Here is a 21,143-nt window from a genome sequence, read left to right on the forward strand (position 1 = left end):
TGGGAACGCTCCTGTAGCACTGGCTGCTTCCTGGAACCTGTTCCCAGGATGACCCTGAGCAGCTTGAGCCCTGTTCTGAGATGTAGCTGAGCTCTCCAGACTGGTCCAGAGTAGCCAGGGGCTTTTCAGTCCTACCCAGAAGAGGAAAGTTAGATAAAGGAGGGAGGATAGGGAGAGCACAGTGGTACAAACACGTAGGTGGAGCAGCTAGAGCTCCCAGCCCTTAGGCTTTCGGATACCACACCCAGCAATGCTGTGACTAACTAGTAGACCAGGCAGCCAGGACAAGCATCTGTGACTCATACCACCAGCTGCTACGTTTGAACACATCTTTAGAAAGCGAGTTGTTTTCTTCAAAATCAGTATTTCTTGATTTACTGAAATACTGAACTTAGAATGTTGCAGCGGTGGAGCTCTGTCCCAGCCCGACAGCAGACTCTGGGCTCTTGGCTCATACAGGTCTCCACTGAGCCATCTCTCCAGCCACTAACTCAACTTTTTTTTTTTTTTCTGTTTTTTCGAGACAAGGTTTCTCCATGTAGCCCTGGTTGGTTGTACTTTATAGACCAGACTGGCCTCAAACTCAGAGATAGTCTGCCTCTGCTTCCCAAGTGCTAGGATTAAAGATTTACACCACCAGTGCCTGTCACTTGAACTTCTTGATAACTTTAAGAAGGTAAAAGGAAACTAGTGTAACTAATTTTGTTGCTGTTGTTGTTTTGGTTTTTTGGGACAGGGTTTCTCTGTAGCTTTGGAGTTTGTGTAGCTTTGGAACTCACTCTGTAGACCAGACTGGCCTCGAACTCACATCACAGAGATCCACCTGCTTCTGCCTCCCGAGTGCTAGAATTAAACGAGTCTGCCACCACTGCCTGGCTCAGTATAACTAATTTTAATAATTATTTTATTTGGTGTCATTTTTTTAAAACACCGTCATTTCACTAAGTGCCCAGTCATTCTAAAGTTCTGGAATACTAGAAATTACTTTTCTGAACTGAGTTTTGGGAAGCCTGTGGATGTGTCTGAGCAACCACCTCTCTGGTGCTACAGAGCTGGCCCCTCAGGTCTGTAGCGAGCATAGAGCACTGGCAGCTGAGGCTAGCGACAAGATACTTATACCCATGTTCTTTCCTTGTGGTCTTGTCAGTTGGCCCTGTCTTCTGCTGTGGAGAAACACTGGCTTGCTTTCCCTCTGTGTAATGGGAACCCTGGACACTGCATAAGAGTGGAACCAGGTAAAAGCTGCTCTTGAGTCCGCTTCTGTCGCCCAGGCTTACCTGTGCTGTACAGTTGGTAACCCGTTTGCTTTTGTGACTAAATAATGTTCGCTGTCTGGGCTTGCTGTGCTGCATGTCTCTCAGCAGGCGTTGGATGTGAGTTGTGCTGTTGGCTGCAGCGCATAGTTAGGGCTGACTTTGGAGGGTGCTTCATTTCTGTAGGCCCTGTGCCTGGGGTAGAGCTGTTGCTGGGCCCTGCTCCATTGTCACCTTTTTAAAACTTTATTGTTTTTTTTTTTTAATCTACATCATCAGGTCCCATAGTTTGGACTTTGGGCTAGCACTCTGCCCACATCTGTGCTGGGAGACACCAGCATGTCTTCCCATGAAGGAGCTGTGCTCCATTTGCTGTGCTTCCATAGCTTCACTTTGACACCCTTGTGGCTGCTGGTTGGGTATAGTTATTTTCCATTGCTGTGATAAAACACTCTGACTACAGCCCTTAGAGAAGATAGAGTTTCTTTGGGCTTATGGTTCCAGAGGGATAGCAGACTTTCATGGCAGGAGGTGGCAGGTATTGTGGCCAGAGCAGGAAGCTGAGAGCTCACATCCTCAACCATAAGCACAAAGCAGAGCATACTGGAAGTGGCCTTGAGTTTTAACTCTTAGTCTGCCCCCAGTCACGTACTTCTTCCAGCAAGATCATACCTTCTCAACCTCCTCCGACAGCAACACCAGTAACTGGGGCCCAAGACTTCATATGCCTGATACTATGAAGAACATTTTCTAATTAGACTGTTTTGGGGTTTTCCCGAATAGGCTTACTCACATCTCACGGTTTAGTCTTTTGGATTTAATGAAGAGTTGTCTTGCAGAAGCAATAGCCTTGCTCAGGATTTTAGGGTATAGTAACTCATCCCTGTGATCCAGGTTCTCAGGAAGCTCAGCAGGAGGAACTCATGGTCAGCCTGGGTCACATAGTGAGACAGAGGAGATGATTCAGCAGCTAGAAGTGCTTACTGCTCTTCCAGAGAGTCTGAGTTCAGACCCAGTCCCCACGTAGGGGAGTTGGTTCTCTCCTTCCACTGTAGGGTTCTAGGGATCCAACTCAGCTTGTCGTGCTTAGCAGTGAGCACTCTCACCTTTTTAAATCATGTTCATTCCTGGAAGAGGCAGCAATGATGCTGACTTACTTTCTGCATCCCAGCAAGATCCTCGGACAGATTGGAGGGAAGAAACAGCAGGATCAGTCTCAGTATCAGTCTCTCCTGCCTTAGCTTATTCTGTCTTTCTGTCCTCCTTCTCCTGGTCTGTGTCTCTCACCTGACATTTGAGGACCATCCTTCTTGGAAGCAGTGTAAAACCAGAGTTTCAGGGGGTCTGAGCTTGTTTCTGCTGGAGGAAAGAACTCCAGGAGGGAGGAGCTGAGTGACTCCTAATAGAGGGGTGTAGGCTGACTTTTCTTTTCCACCCACCAGTTCCCAAATAACTGACATGGAGGCTCAATATTAATTATCAATGCTTGACTGATAGCTCAGACTCATTGCTAACTAGCTCTTACAACTTAAGTTAACCCATATATTAATCTACATTCTACCACATGGTATTACCTCTCTTTCATCTTGCACCTCTCTCTGTGTCTCACTGGCGACTCCTCTGACTTCTCCCTTCTTCCCAGTGCCCTTAGTCAGATTTTCCCACCTAACCTTATCCTGTTCAGTTGTTGGCCAGTCAGCTTCTTTATTAAACCAAGCACAGTGTAAATTACAGTTACAGAAGGATTATTCCACATTAGGGTGGTCTAAAATAAAGGCAGTGCTGGGCAAAAGTGAGGGGCAGCAGAGGACACTGGGGATAGGAACAGACATAGTTGGTTCTCAGAAGGGGCATCTGGGTCTGCAGCTGGTGTATGTGACTAGAGCCAGGTGTGGGTCATGAACATTAGTGCGGGGCCTGATTCTAGCTCTGCCTCCTGAGAGGGTTCTTGACCCCTCCTTGAGGAAGCCAAGGCGTTTCCATGGATTACATACATATCTTCGCCCTGTCCTGAATATGTCCTGTCAGAAGACTGCACTGCCTGTTGTTGCCAGCCTCCCACCCTAGGGGGCAGACATAGATCATCCTTATCCTGACTGCAGGCTCATAACTGGGGGCAGGGGGAGCAAAGTAAAAGGGGAAAGAATGGAGAAGACTGCTGACTGTGGGCACAGGTGCTCACGGAGCATACACACTCATAGGATAGACATGCTAATCATGCATGAGACACAGGCATGCTTATAGGCAACTCACTGACAGGGCTTGCTTTTGTGTGTGCTTTCTTACAGTAAGTATGTGGGAAGAGCTATAAGGGAGAACTGCTGTTTCCTCGGCAGACTGTACAGGATGTCACATGTCCGTCATGGCTTCCCACAGAGACATTCTGAAACATAGGTACTCAGCCGCACTTCTCCATACACAGCCCTCTATGGTTTGGATGCTGCCAGGCTCATCTGACTCCTGCAGAGGGCCCCCTCTGTCAAGGCACCTGTGTTGTCCCCACCGAAGGGCTCAGGTGTTATGTTAAAGATCATGACAGCGAGTTAGGCAGCAGACTGTCCTGCTTGCTCATCGTGACAGTTCTCTTATGCCCTTAATTGGAACAGCTTGAGGTCATAAGCCTCACTAGAGTGTTTTTCTGCCTACCCCTGCCTGTTGGGTAGAGGCTTCAGTTGAGATGTGGAGCTAACTCAGCACCCTAAGTAAAAGGGGGTGGATGGGAGCTTGGTCTGCCTGTGATCTAGTGAAGATGTCCAAAATTTGACCCATTGCATTCACATAGACTCACAAACATATATGTAAATAAAAATAATAAATTAAAATTTTGTGTGACATTTATATATTTTATGTAAAATGTTTTTACCTGCATGTATGTGTGTACACCCAGTGGGTCCTTGGTTCATGGACAGGTAAAAAGATGGCATCAGGTCTCCCAGAACTGGAATTATGGATGGCCTTGCAGTGCTGGGAATTGAGCTCTGGTTCTCCACCAGGGCAATAAGTGCTCTTAACAGCTAGACCATTTCTCTAATGCAGTAAAGACATTTTTAAGGACTGTCCAGATGGCTCAGTGGGGGAAAGCACTTGCTGCCAGGTCTGATGAACGGAGTTCAACTCCTGGAACCCACATGGTAGGAGACAACCCTCTACCTTTAAAGGGCTTTTCCTTTCTGGTTCTTCTTTCCAACTCTTTCAGTTCAGAGTTATGTGATACCGAAACTAAAGTAGTTCCCAAGGCTGTCCTGGAACACATGGTGAGTCGCTGATTCTGGAAGTGAGTATATGTCAGACGGTAGACTGCTGAGCTTGTCAATCTCTCATTCTGCTCGTCCTCCGAGTTGCTTTCCAAACTCCAGATTCAGTACTTACATTTGAGTCTTAGAAGGGTACCAGATATCCTGGCCACATGTGGGAATTGGGCCGGAGGTCCTTATCCGTCTCACCACAACCTCCGCAGAGTTGGGGTGAGAGCAGTATTGATTTAGGGTCGGGAGACTTAACCACAGAAAGCACCTGCTAAGCAGCCTCAGCCCCTGTCTTCACAAGTGCTTCCCAGAGCAGCCTGCTCCAGTGTACCTCATCCCTGCTTCCAGCTCCTCAGAGATCCCATGCGCCACTGTCACACTTAGGAGACAGTTGAGCTCCATGGATATAAAGAAGGCACAGCTGAATAAAAGGAGAGTGAAATATTCTGCTATCAGTTTCCAGTTCCGGCCTCTCCTGCCTGTTGCTTTTCACCTCTGATTCTGGAGCCCACCTACTATATCCAGTCCCAGGACTCCAGGGGTTAGAGGAGGGTACTCCGGCTTTCCTTTCTTCATTCCCCGCACTACCCCAGACTCGGCACTGCAGAGGTTCCAGAGGATCTCACCACAGGGCATTTGAGGGTTGTGTGGCTGATCTGGCAAAAGTACGTCATTTACTGTTCCATCCTTCATTTTCAGAGCCTCCCAAGATGAACCCAGTGGTGGAGCCGCTGTCTTGGATGCTGGGTACCTGGCTGTCAGACCCGCCAGGAGTTGGTACCTTTCCTACACTGCAGCCCTTCCAGTACCTGGAGGAGGTGCACATCTCCCATGTGGGCCAGCCTATGCTCAACTTCTCGTAAGTCCCTCCCTACCTGGCTGATGGCCTGCCTAGGCCTTCAGATAACTCCAGACATGTCAGAGACATGCCAGGCAGGAAGATGCCAAAGCACTGTAGATGTGCTTTAGAAATTTCTCTCCCAGAACCTGGCAGCTGAGGCACGGGTTGATGATGAAAGTGGTCCTTTCTTGCTCCACGATATTCTTTAAGATGACAAGTTTACAAGTTTGTTAATCTAAGCAGACAAGCATATTTAATCTCTAGTGTCAGTCTAACTCGTATGGAAATCAGTCACTATAGTGTTGCTGAATAAGAGGATGTGGCTTTCTTTTACTTTTACCCTGTACTAGATGAGGTGTACAAGAAAGTTTATGGTTCATAATAGGAAATAGTGTTGCTTTTAAGGGTAGCTGAAATATAATCACCATAGTTAATAGTGTTTAGCAAGTTTAGAGTAGGGACATACCTCAGTGGTGGAGTGATTTTGTCGTACGTACAAGCCCAGGATTTGTTTCCAGCACATCACGAAAATTCCATTTCTGCTTCAGTCTCCACTCTACAGTTCTCTTTTAAGAAGCTAACTTAGGGACTCTCAAGGTGGGTCAGTGAGTGGTGGCACTTGAACCTCCAAGCCTGACGACCTAAGTTCAGTCCATTTCAGAGGTTCAATCCCCAGCACCCACATGACACATTGCAGCTGTCTATTTCAGGGGATCTGATGTTCTTTTCTGGTTCATGGATACTGCACATGCCTGGTATACAGTCATCCATGCAGACAGACACCCAAACATATAAAATAAAAAATAAATCTTGGGCTGGAGAGGTGGCTTACATGTTAAGATTGCATATTTCTCTTCCCAAAGGACTCAAGTTCAATTCTTAGAACTTAAGCTTAAAACTAAACTAGCTGTCACTCTAACTCCAGGGGATCTCCAGCCTCTGGCATCCACAGCTGTCTCCACACACACAGCATACACACACATACCCATGAGGGAAAACCAAATCATCTTTAAAATGTAAATAAATCTCAAAATAGTCTAGAACAGCCAGGTAGTTAATGCCTATAATTCCAGCAATTGGGGGACAGAGGCAGGAGGATCACAAGATTAAGGGCTATGTAGCAAGATTGTCTCAAAATTTAAAAAGTAAACAGAGCTAGGTATGGAACTGGAGAGATGGTTTAGCAGTTAAGAGCTCCTCCTGCTTTTCTGGAGGACCTTGGTCCTAGGTTTGATTTCTGGCACCTAAAAGGTGGCTAACAACCATCTGTAACTACAGTTTCAGGGGATCTGTTGTCCTCTTCTGGCCTTGCAAGGCACCGGGCACTTTAATTATCTATAGTGTTTATAGCAGTGCCTAAGACTGAAAACTGAAATACACAAGCTTAAAAGACCTGATACTCCATATTATTAGATTCTGGGTCAGAGGTGTGACAGCTAATACCTGCTTCAAGTCCAGCAATGGACACACACACACACACACACACACACACACACACGATTTCCTTTCTTTAAGAGTTGGTCATCTAGGAAGAGTTAACAGGAAATGAAAGGGTGGTGCTGGGGGCTGGCAGATAGATCAGAGTCAGAGGAACCCTTCTGACCAGACTGATTCATGCCCCTGCAGACCCGTAGCTGATGTTCCTTCCACAGGGATTTTTGCAATACTGCATGACCTTTTCTGGGGATCATGAACTGTTCACTCCAGCTAGGGCATCAACAGCAGGATTCTACCAGGGTCTGACTTGGTGAACCAGTGAACTTGTTGGGCATATTTATGGGACATGGGTGAGAGGTTACTTATAGGAGCATAGGTAGCCCCCAGACAGCTAAGTTACCACAGAGTACACCCCGTCATGGATAGCAACCTCACAGAAGCAGCATCACAGAGTTCCCTTTTAGCCAACCTTCCACTTCTGTATACCCAAGCATCTCCCCGTCACTTGCACCTGTCGGTGGACAGTGGACAGGAGGCAGTAATGTGTGGAATCCCAGGCAAAGGTCCTGTACTGAAGAGCACTGACAGCTCGGTTACCACAGATCTAGCCATCACCATATTGTTCTGGGTATTTTGTTGCCATGGTTTCTAGAACAGGGAAAACATGTAAAGCCTGAGAGAAAAACATAGCACATCAGACCCCTGTCCTCCAGGTCTTACCTTGGAAAGGTGATGTGTGTATGAGTTCTTTTTCTCCTTTTTAAAGCATTTGATCACTATGTCACTTAGATGGGCATTATTATTTTCAACAGTTTAACCATGAATTTAACACCTTACCACCACTACTGTAAGAAGTCTTCTCTCCACAACCAAGGCCAATAGTAGTAATAAACCGTGGGCATGAACACAAATATTTGGAAGGTCATGTGATAGTTATACACATCCATTCAACAAAAATGAAATCCGCCCCCAGGCTTCCCAGCCATGATTTTTGTTCTCACTTACATTACCAGATGTGAATTCTCTTTTGTGGGGAAAGCCTTAAATACAGTTGGAAAGTTGCTGGCTGCACTCATAATAGTTGCTGCTACTATTCTTCCAGTGGGCACAACCTGCGTGGCAGTCTGGTAGTGTGGCTCTCAGTCTACAGTGGGACTGTTCCTGGCTGTTCTCCTGAGCAGCAAAGCTGTGAGCACAGGAGTTTCCAGCTGAGTTCAGCTTCATGTGTCCATGGTCTGCAACCAAAGCCTGTAGTATCTTCATCGGGGAGATCCAGCCGTCTAGTTCTGACTTAGAACAACAGCGATGAGAGTACTCTTTATGATTTGGGGTTCTTTCTGACAAACAACTTCTAGGGGAGTAACCTACCGTGGCCCTGAGATTTTTAGTTGACAGCCTCATAGCTTTTGGAACATTTTCTCCACCATGCAGGATCTGCTCTTTGGACTCTTACTTTACTGCCGTTTCTATGGTGTCACACCACCTGTGTAATGTAGCCCTTTTGTAGGCACCACTATCCATTCCAAGCAAGTCTGAGTTGATCTCAGGGTGAGCAGCTAAAAGAGGATACTAAAGAACAATGTTCGTGAGGTCCAACACAGCATGAGAGCAGTTCCATCGCTTGTCTCAGTTGTATCCTCAAGCAAGCACACAGGATATAATGGCATGGAGAAGGTATTTATTACTTTATGTAGTTGTCTATGGCCCAGTTATTCTCTTTGAACTATTTTGCCTCTTTATCCTTGGGCACTGTTGCCATGATGCTGATAAGCATTTCTCTTCTCCTGATGGGCTAGTTTGTGTTCAGCACAGTTCAGAGCCAATGGGGAGAAGGGCTGTTCTCATGTCTGCATTCTCACGCCTGACACTTGAGTTGGCTCCCCGGGTCTGCCAGGCAGACTCTGGGCTCTGTGAAAGTAACCACTGCCATTGCCTCTCCCTCAACTGCATAAGATGCCGTGAAAATTGCAGCCTGGGTGAATAGCTCCCATAGTCAGAATAGTCTAACCTGACTTCCTGCAGGAGGGGAGTGTGCATAGCCTACCTGGACAGGAGTAGGTGATCATCAACACACTTCGTATTTCCATCTGCACTGTTTTGTCGTTGATGTTTTCTGTGATGCTCACTAGAATAGCATTTGTCTTTCTGCCGTTTTATTTCCTGAGGAATTTCAGTTTGACACAAATCTTGTCATATGTGCCTTCAGATGACAAGACAAACTCCCTTATCTGTTTAACCTCCCTTCATTTCCTCTTGATTGCTGCAACACGTTAAGGGCCCAATTTAAGTCACCCAGATTCAGCAAAAAACCTCTTCTACCTTATAAAGATAATACCCAGCAAGGGGCTCAGCTAAGCAACTAGAGCTCCATTCCCATTCCCAGGGTCCCTGCTGAGTTAAATTTCTTATTTAAATAGAAAAAATGGTCCCTTCCTGATCAGTGAACTTGGCTCCATGCACCACCTCTCTCTACTTTTCCTCAGTGGCTTCCTTCTGTCCCTCCTCTCTGATTCATGGGGCCCTCAGCTGTTGATAACCGAGTGTCGTAATGTCAAAGAGCCAGTCCACCAGGAACCGATTTCCTTCCTGTTGTCTCAGGTTATTCAGCCTTTGTTCCAAGAAGGGATGGGTTAAGGCCAGCTGGCCTAGGTCTGAAAAAGCATGGGATAAATCCGGACTAGCTGAACATAGCGGACAATGAGGAATACTGAGAATTCAAGAACAATTGCAGTGGGTTTTTGATCCTACTGCACGTACTGGCTTTGTGGGAGCCTAGGCAGTTTGGATGCTCACCTTACGAGACCTGGATAGAGGTGGGCAGTCCTTGGGCTTCCCACAGGTCAGGGAACCCTGATTGCTCTTCGAGCAGATGAGGGAGGAGGACTTGATCGGGGGAGGGGGAGGGAAATGGGAAGCGGTTGCGGGGATGAGGCAGAAATCCTTAATAAATAAATAAATTTAAATAAAAATAAATAAATAAATAAAGGGATGGGTTATATTGATCAGTTAAACTCTCCTTCCACAGGCTTAAGAGCCAAACCAGGTTGTGAGTTCTCACTTCCTTTTTTTAAAAAGATTTATTTACTGTACAGTGTTCTGTCTGTGTGTATGCCTGCGGGCCAGAAGAGGGCACCAGATCATAGATGATTGTGAGCCTCCATGTGGTGGCTGGGAATTGAACTCAGGACCTCTGGAAGAGCAGCCAGTGCTCTTAACCTCTGAGCCATCTCTCCAGACCCCTGAGCCATCTCTCCAGACCCCTTTCACTTCCTTCTTAGAAGTCACTCCCAACTCAGACTGTTCCAGGTATTCCCCTGACTCTTGATTTTCTGTCCGTCCAGTCTGCCTGCTGAACTATAGACTTTCCCTTCCCGTAGATGAGAAGTTGGACTGAGCCGTAACTTCTGTCATTTTTACCTTATCTTTTCCTCTTCACCAGCTGACTCTTCCATGGGATTCAGGTCTTTAGTCACTCACAGGAGGGACTATTTAACACAGATCTAATGTGTGCTCTTTCTGTTTTGCGCGCCCCCTCCCCCAGCAACAAGAAGTGGTGAGCCAGCAATTCTTTTAACTCATCTTTGTATCTAATTTACCTGCTAAATCAGGACTAACATGGAGAATAATGGCTGTATGACCCTTCCCATCGTAATTCTTACTTGACTCAAGCAAAGTCTTCCTGGGGAGCCGTCCTGATTTTGGTCACATGTCTTATATGCAGTAGCAGTCACACAGCTGCTATCGCAGCCTGCTGGACCCTTGTCCCATCTGTGCTGCTCTCCAGGACTGCTGTGGTCCTTGAGCTGTTTTCAGGTGGGACCTCCCTCATCAGGGTCAACATGGAGCAAGAAAGCCGTCCTAAGGAATGCCTCCCACCACCCCCAATGTCTCAGTGTTAGTTATGTGATTTACTACCCAGAGCAAGGCCCCCTGACTGCTGCCGTAGCAGAAAGACACATACCTCACACACATGGGAAAGTCCTGACGGCTGTGCAGTTGCTCTTCCCGAGTCCATCGTGGATCTGCCGCCTCACATTAGGACTCCAGCTCGCTGCATGAGGAGACATGAACAAATGTCTACTCACCAACTGTGGACCAAAGTGGTTCTCAAACCAACGAGATTGTAGAGGTTACTTAGAAAACTGTAGGTGACCCTTAAGTAGCCATGTCTCTGCGAAGTCCCATCTTACCATACGGCTCAGAGGTGAGGCAGAAGAGAATGGCGGCTAGAATTCCCAGGGAAGCGCCTATGGCTCTCCCCTTCTACTAGGAGTGTTAAAACTATTATTAGCTGGGTGTGGCGATACGTGTCTTTGATCCCAGTACTTAAGAGACAGGCAGATTGTGAGTTACAGGCCAGCCAGGGCTATGCAGTGAGAAGCAAAAAGCCACTTCACCACTTTCATAGGCCTAGCTGTCACTGTTTTACTTCTTCCGTTGCCATGACTACGAGGCTGAGGTGATCTCCAAGGTGGCATGGGATGATCATGTCACGCCCAGAGGAGAAGCCTTGCAGCAGCAAGTTTTGTGAGGCGGCCCTTTGAGGTCCTGCGTCTGCTTCACTCTCTGATTTCCCTTCCAGGTTCAACTCCTTCCATCCAGACACACACAAACCAATGCACAGAGAGTGTGGCTTCATCCGCCTCAAGCCTGACACCAACAAGGTGGCCTTTGTCAGTGCCCAGAACACAGGTACGGGGCCCCTTCCCAGGGCCTGCTGGCCACCTTACAGCAGTCGTCTCAGGTGGCTTTAAGTGTGCTTCTGCTCGTGGTTATGTATTGTCGGGACGGTGAAGATAACAGTTCTCCAGACTTCAGCCTTCCTCCTAGCTCAGTCTTAGTTTTGGTATTTTACCCGTGCCAGCACAGTATTTGCCCAAAGGACAGACAGGTCCTGGCAAGAACAGGCCAACTGGCTACATGATCTTTGTCTGGAAGTCTGACAAGCTGATGTCTTAGAACTCACTTGACAGCCTGTGTGACTTTGACCATGTCCAGTCTCACTCCTGTTCAGGATTACCTAACTTGGAGTGATGCTGGCACCAGGCGCTGTCAGACACGGGAGTATGCAAAAGCCAGAGGGCCTTCATCTGTGGCTCCTTCTTCAGCATAGGGTAGTACTACTCCTGTTGAGAAACGCAGGTCGGAGGACTGGAGTTCAAGCACCTCTGCAGAGGTGACCCTCCTTTGAGCATTTGCCCTGTACGCCCCATTAGAGGGAGGAGGCAGGAGATTCTTAACTACATGAATTCCAGACCAGCCTAAGCAGCATAATGAGACCCCGTCTCAAGAACAGGCATGGGGGCTGGGGAGGTAGCTTAGTGGGCAAAGTGCTTTCTGTGTGAGCATGAGGACCTGAATCTGAATCCCCAATACCCACAAAACAATGCTACACACTGTAAGCCGGCATTGCGAGTGCAGAGACAGGCAAATCGCTAGGGCTTTCTAGCCACCAGCCAGCCTAGCAAAAGGGTGAGAGACTGAACATGTCTCCAAAAAAAGTAAGAAAGAAAACCAAAGAGAAAGACACTCAAAGTTAACCTCTGACCCCCACATGAATAAACAGACACATACAAGGGGGTGGGGGATTCTGAGTCACTTCCTTGGTACCTGCAAGAGTAACTTCAGAGGGAGAGGGAAGAAATGCTGTACCTGGGTGGTAGCAAAGTTAAGGTTTCAAGTGACTGTCCACAGTGCTTCTGAAGTGGGATGCCTTGGTACCACACTAACTGCCCCTCCCTTACAGGTATAGTGGAAGTTGAGGAGGGTGAAGTGAACGGGCACGAGCTCTGTATCTCATCCCATTCCATCTCCAGGATCTCCTTTGCCAAGGAGCCCCATGTGGAGCAGGTGAGCCCGACCTCCCTCTCAGTTGCTCCCAGAGTGTTTGCACTTGGCAGTGGTACCACACCATCGGACAGATTTCGGAGTTCCGTACTGCTGTCTCCAGCTCTTACTGTTTTCCTTTAACACTCTCCCACGGGGTGAATGATCCCTGCTGTAATACCTGGTCCCTGCACCTTTCAGGTGTGTTGTTTTCCGTCACAAATATCCCTTTATATTTGCCCTGCGTACTTTTTTAGATCTATCCAGATCTACTGGATAAATGTCTCCTAAATTACTGAGCCAAAGGGGAGGTACATTTTGAATGGGAGATCCTGGTAAATTGCTTCACAGTGAAACTGGTAGCGTTGCCTGACTCTTTCCTGCTTATTTCCGTTCTTGTTTTCTCTCTAACTTGTGAATCTATATTACCTTGTTTATTCCATTTACACTGGGTTTTCTGTAGTTTGTGATTCTATTGTTGGTTTATCGGAGGCTGTGGCTGTCATCTGTTGTCTGCTGCCTGTGTGGCTAGTATGGCCCCAGTCAGGTGCCTTTAATTTATAATGCCATCTGCCCAGGTGTTTCTTTTATCATATCTGGACTCAGGCGCCTTTAATTTATAATGCCATCTGCCCAGGTGTTTCTTTTATCACATCTGGACTCAGGCACTTACTTAGGAATTCGTTTTCTACTTCAAAATAATAGTAATTAATAATAAAAATACTACCTCCTTTTCTCTTGCTTTTGTGGCTTTGCTTTTCTCCATTCGACCTTTAATCTGTCACATTTGCCTTTCTGTGGGATGCAGGTTCTGATACCCGCCTGCTCAGTGACTTGTCCTCACGTGGTTGATAAGGTGCTGCACATCTCTTAGACCATGCTCATATGAGCATATGGTTTGTCTTTCCACCTGCTTATTCTCTTGGTTTTTCATAGGGTTTCTCTGTGTAGTCCTGGCTGTCCTGGAACTCTCCTTGTAGACTAAGCTGGTCTTGAACTCAAAGATCCACCTGCCTCTGCTTCCCGAGTGCTGGGGTTAAAGGCGTGTGCTGCCACTATCTGGCTAGTTATTTGTTTCCGTGATGAAGCTTTTGAGCTTCATGAGATTCCATTTATTAATGCCTGTGCTGTCAGAATCCTTTTTAGAAAGTTCTTTCCTGTGCCAACGAGTTAAGGCAAATTTCCTCCTTTCTCTTCTATCAGATTTGAAGGTATTGGTCTTCTGTTTAGATCTTTAATCCATTAGAGTTGGCTTTTGTGAAAATAGACTTGAATCTATTTTCATTCTTCTGTCTGCGTTATCCACTTTGACTAGCATGATTTGTTGAATATGCTGTCTTTTCTCCAGTGTATGTTTTTTGTTTCTTTGTCAAAAATCAGGCTGGGGATGGTGGCTCACACCTTTCATTCCAGCACTTGGGAGGCAGTTTCTGTGATCTGTGAGTTTAAGGCTAGCCTGGTCTACAGTTGTAGACAACCAGAGCTACCTTGTCTCAAAAAGCCTAAAAAATAAAATAAAATAAAAATTCTGTAGGCATGCGGAGTTATGTGTGGGTCTTCTTTCTATTCCATTATCAACGTATCTGTTGTACCTTGCCTTTTTATTTTTCTTACAGGTTTCTTTACATACTGCTAAACTCACTGTGTAGACCAAGCTGTCCTTGAACTCACAGAGATCCTCCTGCTGCCAGTACTGGATACTATGATCTTTTTATTGCTTTTTTTTTTATATCACTAGGGGTTATGTATCTGTTTTAAATTGTTTATTTCATTTTGACTTATCTTTAGTAGGTCATATGTGTAAAAAAATTTTTTCCATTCTTTTTTAGGTTTCCCAATTTGATGAAATGCAGATTTTTTAAAGTATATCCCTATGATTTCCTGCACTTCTTCAGTGTCTGTTATAATGTCTCCCTTTTCATTCCTAATTTTACTAATTTGGGTCTTCTCTTTTTCTTTTGGTTAATTTGGCTAAAGGTTTATTGATCTCACTGAATTTTTTTTTTCAGAGAATCAACTCTTCATTGACCTTTGTATTTTTTGTTTCTATTTCATTAATTTCAGCCATGATTTTATTTGTCTTTCTATCGTTTTCAAGTGTGTTAAGTTATTAATATAAGCTCTCTAATTTTTTAATATAGGTGCTTAATGCTATGAACTTTCCTTTTTGAACTGCCTTTATTTTGGTGTGTTGTATTTTAATTTTTGTCCAATAGAAAAAATGTTTAATTTCCTTTTTGATTTCTGTCTTCACCCTACTTTCTAATGCGGTCTATTAGTTTGTGTCTTTTATTGGGGAATTAAGATGAGAGTTATTGGTGCTGGAGATATGGCTCAGTGGTTAAAAGTGCTTGCCATTCTTGCATAGGGCATGGTTTGGTCCCCAGCACTCATGGTGGCTCACAGCCATCTATGACTACCCAGTTCCAGAGGATCCAGTGCCACTTCTGTCATTCAAGGACTCCAGTCATGTACATGATGCACAGACATACATGCAGGCAAAACTCCCATAAAATAAAATACATAAATCTAAAAAATTGAGAGTTTTTTAGTAGTGCTTATTAACTCCTGTTATGTTTTTGTTGTTGTTAGTTTTGTTTTTGTTCTAAAATTCATTTGGGTTTCCTGTTCTGTTATTATTATTTTCCTTGTGTTCTATTGGGTGTAGTTCACCTAACTTTTAGAGTTAAGTTTTCCTCCTATTATTTTCTATAGAACTGGACTGGTGGTCAGAAATGTCTTAATTTTTTTTTTTTTTTAATCATGGGATGTTTTCCTTCTAGTGTGGTTGATAGTTTTGCTGGGTATAGTAGTCTGGGTTTGTCTCTATGGTCTTTCAGAGCTTATAGAACACCCATCCAGGCCCTCCACTGATAAGTCAGTGGGCCTGCGTTTATATGTGACTCGGTCTTTTTCCCTTGTAGCTTGTTGTTGTTGTTGTTGTCGTCATTGTTTTTCCAGACGGGGTTTCTCCATGAAGACCTGGCTGTCCTGGAACTCACTCTGTAGACCAGTCTGCCCTCACACTCAGAGATCTGCTTGCCTCCTACTCCTGAGTGTTGGGATTAAAGGTGTGCACCTCCAGTGCCTAGCTTCCCTTGCAGTTCTTAATCTCCCTTTTCGTTCTGTACATTAGTGTTTGACTATGTGTAGTGGAGACCGTCTTTTCTGGTCCTGATCAGTTGGTGTTCTGTATACCTTTTGTGCCTTGATAGGCTCCTCTTTCTATAAATTTGGGAAATTTTCTTTTATGATTTTGCTGAAACTATTTTCTATGCTTTTGATCTAGGTTTTTTTTCTTCCTCTATAACTATTGTTTATAGGGTTCATGGTGTCCTAGATTTTCTGAATGTTTTATGCCTGACTTTTTAGATTGAATATTTTCTTTGACTGAGCTATCCATTTTTTTTATCTTGTCTTCCAGATGTGAAATTCTGTCCTCTACATGGTTTGATCTGTTGGTGAGGCTTTTATCTGAGCTTTTTGTTTGGCTTCCTGAGTTTTTCATTGTGAGTTTTATTAAGTTTGACTTTTCTATAGTGATTCTATTTCTTTGTTAAATTCTATTTTCATGCCTTGAACTGTTTTCATTAATTCATTCAACTAGTTGCTTGTGTTTTTCTAGTCTTCTCTGAGATATTTATTCACAACCTCTTTTTAAAATTTATTTTATGTTCATTGATGTTCATTTATGTCCATTGGTGTTTTGCCTACATGTACATCTGTGTGAGGGTGTCAGGAACCCTGGAACTGAGTTACAGACAGGTGTGAGCCTCCATGTGAGGGCTGGGAAGTGAACCTGGGTCCTCTGAAAGAGCATAAAGAGTTATCACCCACTAAATCATCTCTCCAGCCCGTATCCATGTCCTTTTTAAGGTTCACGAGTGTGTCATTCTGAAGTCGCCTCTTGTGTTTCAGTTCCGTTGCTTTTTTTAGGAAACACTGTACTAGGAAGCTGGTTTCTGGAGGAGGCAGCTGTCTTCGGTGTTAATGTTTGTGTTTGGGGGAAGTGATCTAAGCATCTAGAGCTCTATTCGTGGTGTTTCTCGGTGTGGATATCTGGTCACACCTTTGTTGGTGTGTGTTGAGGTCTTTGTTTGCTGTCAGGTAGTGGATTAGCCAAATGATGCTTGGTTTTGAGTCTTGGGCCTCTTGGGTTTCAGGGAGCAGTGTCAGGTGGGCTGGCTCTAGACACAGAAAGCAGTCCCAGATCAACGCCGTGGGAGGCTGATTGAGTGTTGGGGAAGGTGACTGACGCAGGGATCTCTTTGGCTGAGTAATGTTTATTTGAGTTCCAAGACAGCTAGGGCTGTTACACAAAGAAACCCTGTCTCGAAAAACGAGAAGAAAAATAAAAGACTTGGTTTGTGGCGTAACTCAATGTTGGTCCTATAGAATATCACATAAACACTTGAGTGTGGGTAACTGCTGTTGGTTAGAGCACTCTGTGTGATCTCTTAGATCTACTTGAGTTATTATGTTGCAAAATATCCTTAATTTCCTAATTTTGTCTGGATTTTCTATTCATTATTAAGAGCTGAGTAGTAAAGTCTGTGTGTCTGTCCTTCCCACTCCACTTTAGTGTCCTTTGGAAAGGACTGTGCAGGGTGAAGGCCTTAGCTGTACAGTGGAACTGTAGGTTAAACATGTCAGGACTGAGGACCCGTGGAAAGTGACGCTTATCTGCCCCCCAGCTTGTCTTACAAACTGTCTACATGTAGCCCAAGCTGGCCATGCGTCTGCCTGCCTCAGCCTCAGTGGCAGACATGCATGCTGTGCTCAGCTGTTCGCCTCGGTTTTAATTCTGTTGGCTGTGTTGAAACCCTTACAGCGGGAGCCAAGTACCAGACCCTGAAGTAAAAAAGCTTTCCTTCCTGAGCCATCTAGTTTCCCACCTTTCTATCTGTCTCAGTTCCCATTGTATCTCTCCTGCATTCACCCATCTTCCTTTTTCTCTCCCCAGGCTTTAGTCAGTACGTTTCCTACTGTCCATTTTCCAGTCCTACTTCATGTGCCGAATTTCTCTGATGTTTCTGCATAACTCCAGGGTGGGCATCCTGCTGGGAGGCAGTCTCTTCGTATTTTTGATTACATATTTTCTTTTGCCCTTTTCTCCTGGATTTTTTCTCCCTTAATTCTAGCATAAAAAACTAAAGAGTGCTAGGCAGTGGTAGCGCACACCTTTAATCCCAGCACTTGGGAGGCAGAGGAAGGCGGATCTCTGTGAGTTTGAGACCAGCCTGGACTGCAGAGCAAGTTTCCAGAACAGGCTCTAAAGCTACAGAGAAACCCTGTCTCAAGGGGAAAAAAGAAGTTAAAGCGATAATTTGAGACTTTGCTTAAGGTTCCCTCATCTCAGCGTTCTTGGACTGGACTCACTGGTCTGTTTCTGCTTGGCTTGGCCCCAGCTCTTGTGCGGAGCGGGACTGGGAGTCCAGTGGAAGCCAAGTTATTTTCTCAGCTAGACAGAGTTGGAATCCAAGAAAGCCCTCCAATCCTCACTGGGCCAGCAGGTCTAAGTCAGGAGTCACCTCCACCTCTCCTCCTTGTGTCCTTGGTGCTTCCTGATACCCTTAAAGAACTTTTTGTTTTGGTTTGGTTTTGGTTTGGGGTTTTTTTTTGGGGGGGGGGGGGTTGGGGGTTTTTGTTGTTGGTTTTTTGTTTTGTTTTGTTTTGTTTTTGACAGACTCAAGCATCCCAGGCTGGCCTTGAACTCGTGATACTCCTACCTCTCCCTCCAGGTATTGGGCAGGTATTGGAATTACAGGCATGCACCACCACATCCAGTTTATTTAGTGCTGGGGAGCTAAGCCAGGCTTCACGCATGAAGGCAACCACTCTGCCAACTGAAATAGTTCTTCAATCCCTAAGTAGACTTTTGATTTGTTTTTCTGTTTTTAAAATTACTTGTCTGTGTGTGTCTGTGTATACATCTCTTAACCACTGAGCCTAGTCTCTTCAGCCCCTCTAACTAAACTTGGAATGACTGACATTTTTGTCTTCTTTTCAGCAAAAGGGTTGGGAGTCCCAGTATTGGATGTGGCCGAGATAGCCCATGGTCCTGGAGCAGTGAAGTGATCGGCCCTTAGAGTTTAGACATTCATCTCTCCTGTGGTCACACTGTCCACAACCTTCCACACACGAGGACTGTGGTTGAGGACGTGACTCAGGATCTACTTCATACTCTTGCGGGAAGAGCCATATGCTATAGTAGACCGGTGTGCTGCCCTGGTCCTCCAAGAACACATTTGATATGGTTTAAGATGGCTCAGATGGAAGTGGGAGATTATAGTCAGCAGAACACCATCAAATATTAACAGACTTAACAGTAGCTCACTGCTGGGAAGCGGTTGGTGTGCCCCATGGTGGCTCACGCCCAGAATCTTAACCACTGGGGATACCCTGCTCACAGGCCTCTGACCAGTGGCTGACACAGGTGGACACTCCAGTGTTTGTTCAGTATTTTTTTTTTCAAAAAAAAAAAAAAACCTAGGTTAGTGTGAAACTCATGTTGCCAGGCTGACCTAGAATTTGAGATCGTTCTCTTGTCCCAGCCTGCTGAGTGCTAGGGTTCTAGGCCTGCGCCACCACACCCAGCTTTTATTGAATAATCTGAAGGTGTGAAGCTTAAGTGCCTTGTTTTGTTCTCTACTCAGATTACTCGAAAATTCAGACTGAATTCTGAAGGCAAACTTGAACAGACGGTCTCTATGGCAACCACTACACAGCCAATGACTCAGCATCTTCATGTTACCTACAAGAAGGTGACCCCATAACCCGGAGCAGCTCCCAGAGCCTGGGGAGGAGTCTGGCTCCCTCGTCTAGCCCCCAGTTCAGTAGTCATCCAATGCAGACATGGTGTGGCCACAGGCTCTGCTCTCACAGAACTGTTGTCCAGATGATCTTGTAATGGCATAGAAAACCAAATAAAAGGCCTTTATTTTTATGGCTGAGGATTTTGAATATTATCACTGTGTAGACTGTACATTTTTCATCTGTTGCTGATAGTTTGTTTTCCAGACTTTTCTTTAAGAAAGGATTACATGCTTCTTTCCTTCCTTTCCTCCCCTCCCTACCTACTTTTCACAGGTTTTGTTTTTGCTTTTTGCAATGGTAAGGATCTAACTCATTCTAGGCAGCTAGGCCCCAGCCCTAGCCCCAGGAGCTCATTTTACATTTATTTTCTCTTTATTTTCCCCGAGACAACATGTGAAGTTACATTGCGGAGTCCGTGACCTCCTCGTGGCAGTTAGGTGTTAGCTTGACTGCACTGAGAAGCACCTAAGGGATCAGGGACGTGCACCCCTGGGTGTGTCTGAGAGAGTCTCCAGACACTCTTAGATCTAAGGACTCTGACCTAATCAAGGGCTTAATCACTTGATGGATCATGCATATGGTGGCATTATTAGGAAGTGGTGAGCGGTAGGTGGGGGAACCTAGTTGGAAGAAATAGGTTAGGGTGTGTCCTTAGGGCCTCTATCTCGTTCTGGCTCTTTTCAGTATGCCCTTTGCTCTTCTCCCTGGTTGTTGTGATGGGAGTTGCTTCATCAAACCCTTCTGGCCGTGATGGACTGGCACCTGAAACCCTGAGCAAAACCATCTTAGCACAGTTCCAGCTACTCTGTCACAGTGGTAAGAATGCAGACCAAAACACCCTGACGACATTAGCTTGTGGCATACACCTTGACAAATGTAGATGAGGGACTGGGGAGGTGGCTCCCTCAGTAAAGCTCTTGCCACACAAACAGCACCTGTGCAAAAAGTGTGTGTGGCAGCATATGTCTGTGTTGTGACTGTCCTCTGAGTCAAACAGCTGCCATCTTGAGGAAGTCGAGCTTTGCCCGCTTGCCAAGGGGCATCCCAGCTGGGCTTATTGACTGTACTCCCCATCATGGAAGGATAGGGAGGGTGGGGAGACCTTCACCTGAGTAGCCACCCATTCCCTACCACCTGTTATATACAAGTGTTATATCCCACCTATTATATACAAGCCTGTTATATACAAAAAAGATTATTTGTTAGATCGTTAACAAAATATCACTATATTCCCCTTTTTGTTTAATATAAAGAGGTTATAACTAATATGAGGAAACTATAATAAGTACAATAACTATATAATATATATGGGCAATAAATACATCAACAATGTCTAGTCCATTTGCATTTGACAAAGATAAAATATTCCATTATCTATCCTATCTTGGTGAGTCCAAAGTCTTGTATCTGATTTACTATTATAACTTGCATTATCATCTAAAACTATCTTTTGATGTTTTTGAAACTTACTTTTGATGTTTTTGAAACTTAACACACTTTACACTTTAGTGAATTTCTTTTCTGAGTCTTGTAAACAAGGAAAACTATAGCTATCTAGTTTTCAACTTTCTCAGAGACCCAAGATAGAAATAATATTAGCTGAATAAGCAGGAAGTGCAAGCAAGTAACTTCCAAAATACTTCCAAAAAGTGTGAGAAATTACAAAAGCAGCTGGCTGCCTGGACAGTCACCCAAAGTTCCTCTGCAACATTGGGGTATCCATCT

The 21,143-nt window shown here is 45.2% G+C and overlaps 1 protein-coding gene across 3 annotated transcripts in view; it reads left to right on the top strand.

Moving 5' to 3' along the window:
- Positions 1–19,555, top strand: part of LOC121433412 (peroxynitrite isomerase THAP4) — a 39,718-nt gene extending 20,163 nt beyond the window's left edge. For 2 of the 3 annotated variants that reach the window (XM_041631790.1, XM_041631792.1), the window contains 4 exons: positions 5,198–5,357; positions 11,359–11,468; positions 12,523–12,626; positions 19,259–19,555. In XM_041631790.1, coding sequence (XP_041487724.1) covers positions 5,198–5,357; positions 11,359–11,468; positions 12,523–12,626; positions 19,259–19,378 — 494 coding nt within the window. In that variant the 3' untranslated portion in view covers positions 19,379–19,555. Of the gene's footprint in view, positions 1–1,147; positions 1,236–5,197; positions 5,358–11,358; positions 11,469–12,522; positions 12,627–19,258 lie in introns of all 3 variants that reach the window. The other variant, XM_041631791.1, reaches the window with a different exon arrangement.
- Positions 19,556–21,143: the final 1,588 nt, after the last annotated feature.

This window comes from Microtus oregoni, unplaced genomic scaffold (genome assembly GCF_018167655.1).
Source record: "Microtus oregoni isolate MIOR12 unplaced genomic scaffold, Mior012 000038F_ref0000394, whole genome shotgun sequence".
NCBI lineage: Eukaryota > Metazoa > Chordata > Mammalia > Rodentia > Cricetidae > Microtus > Microtus oregoni.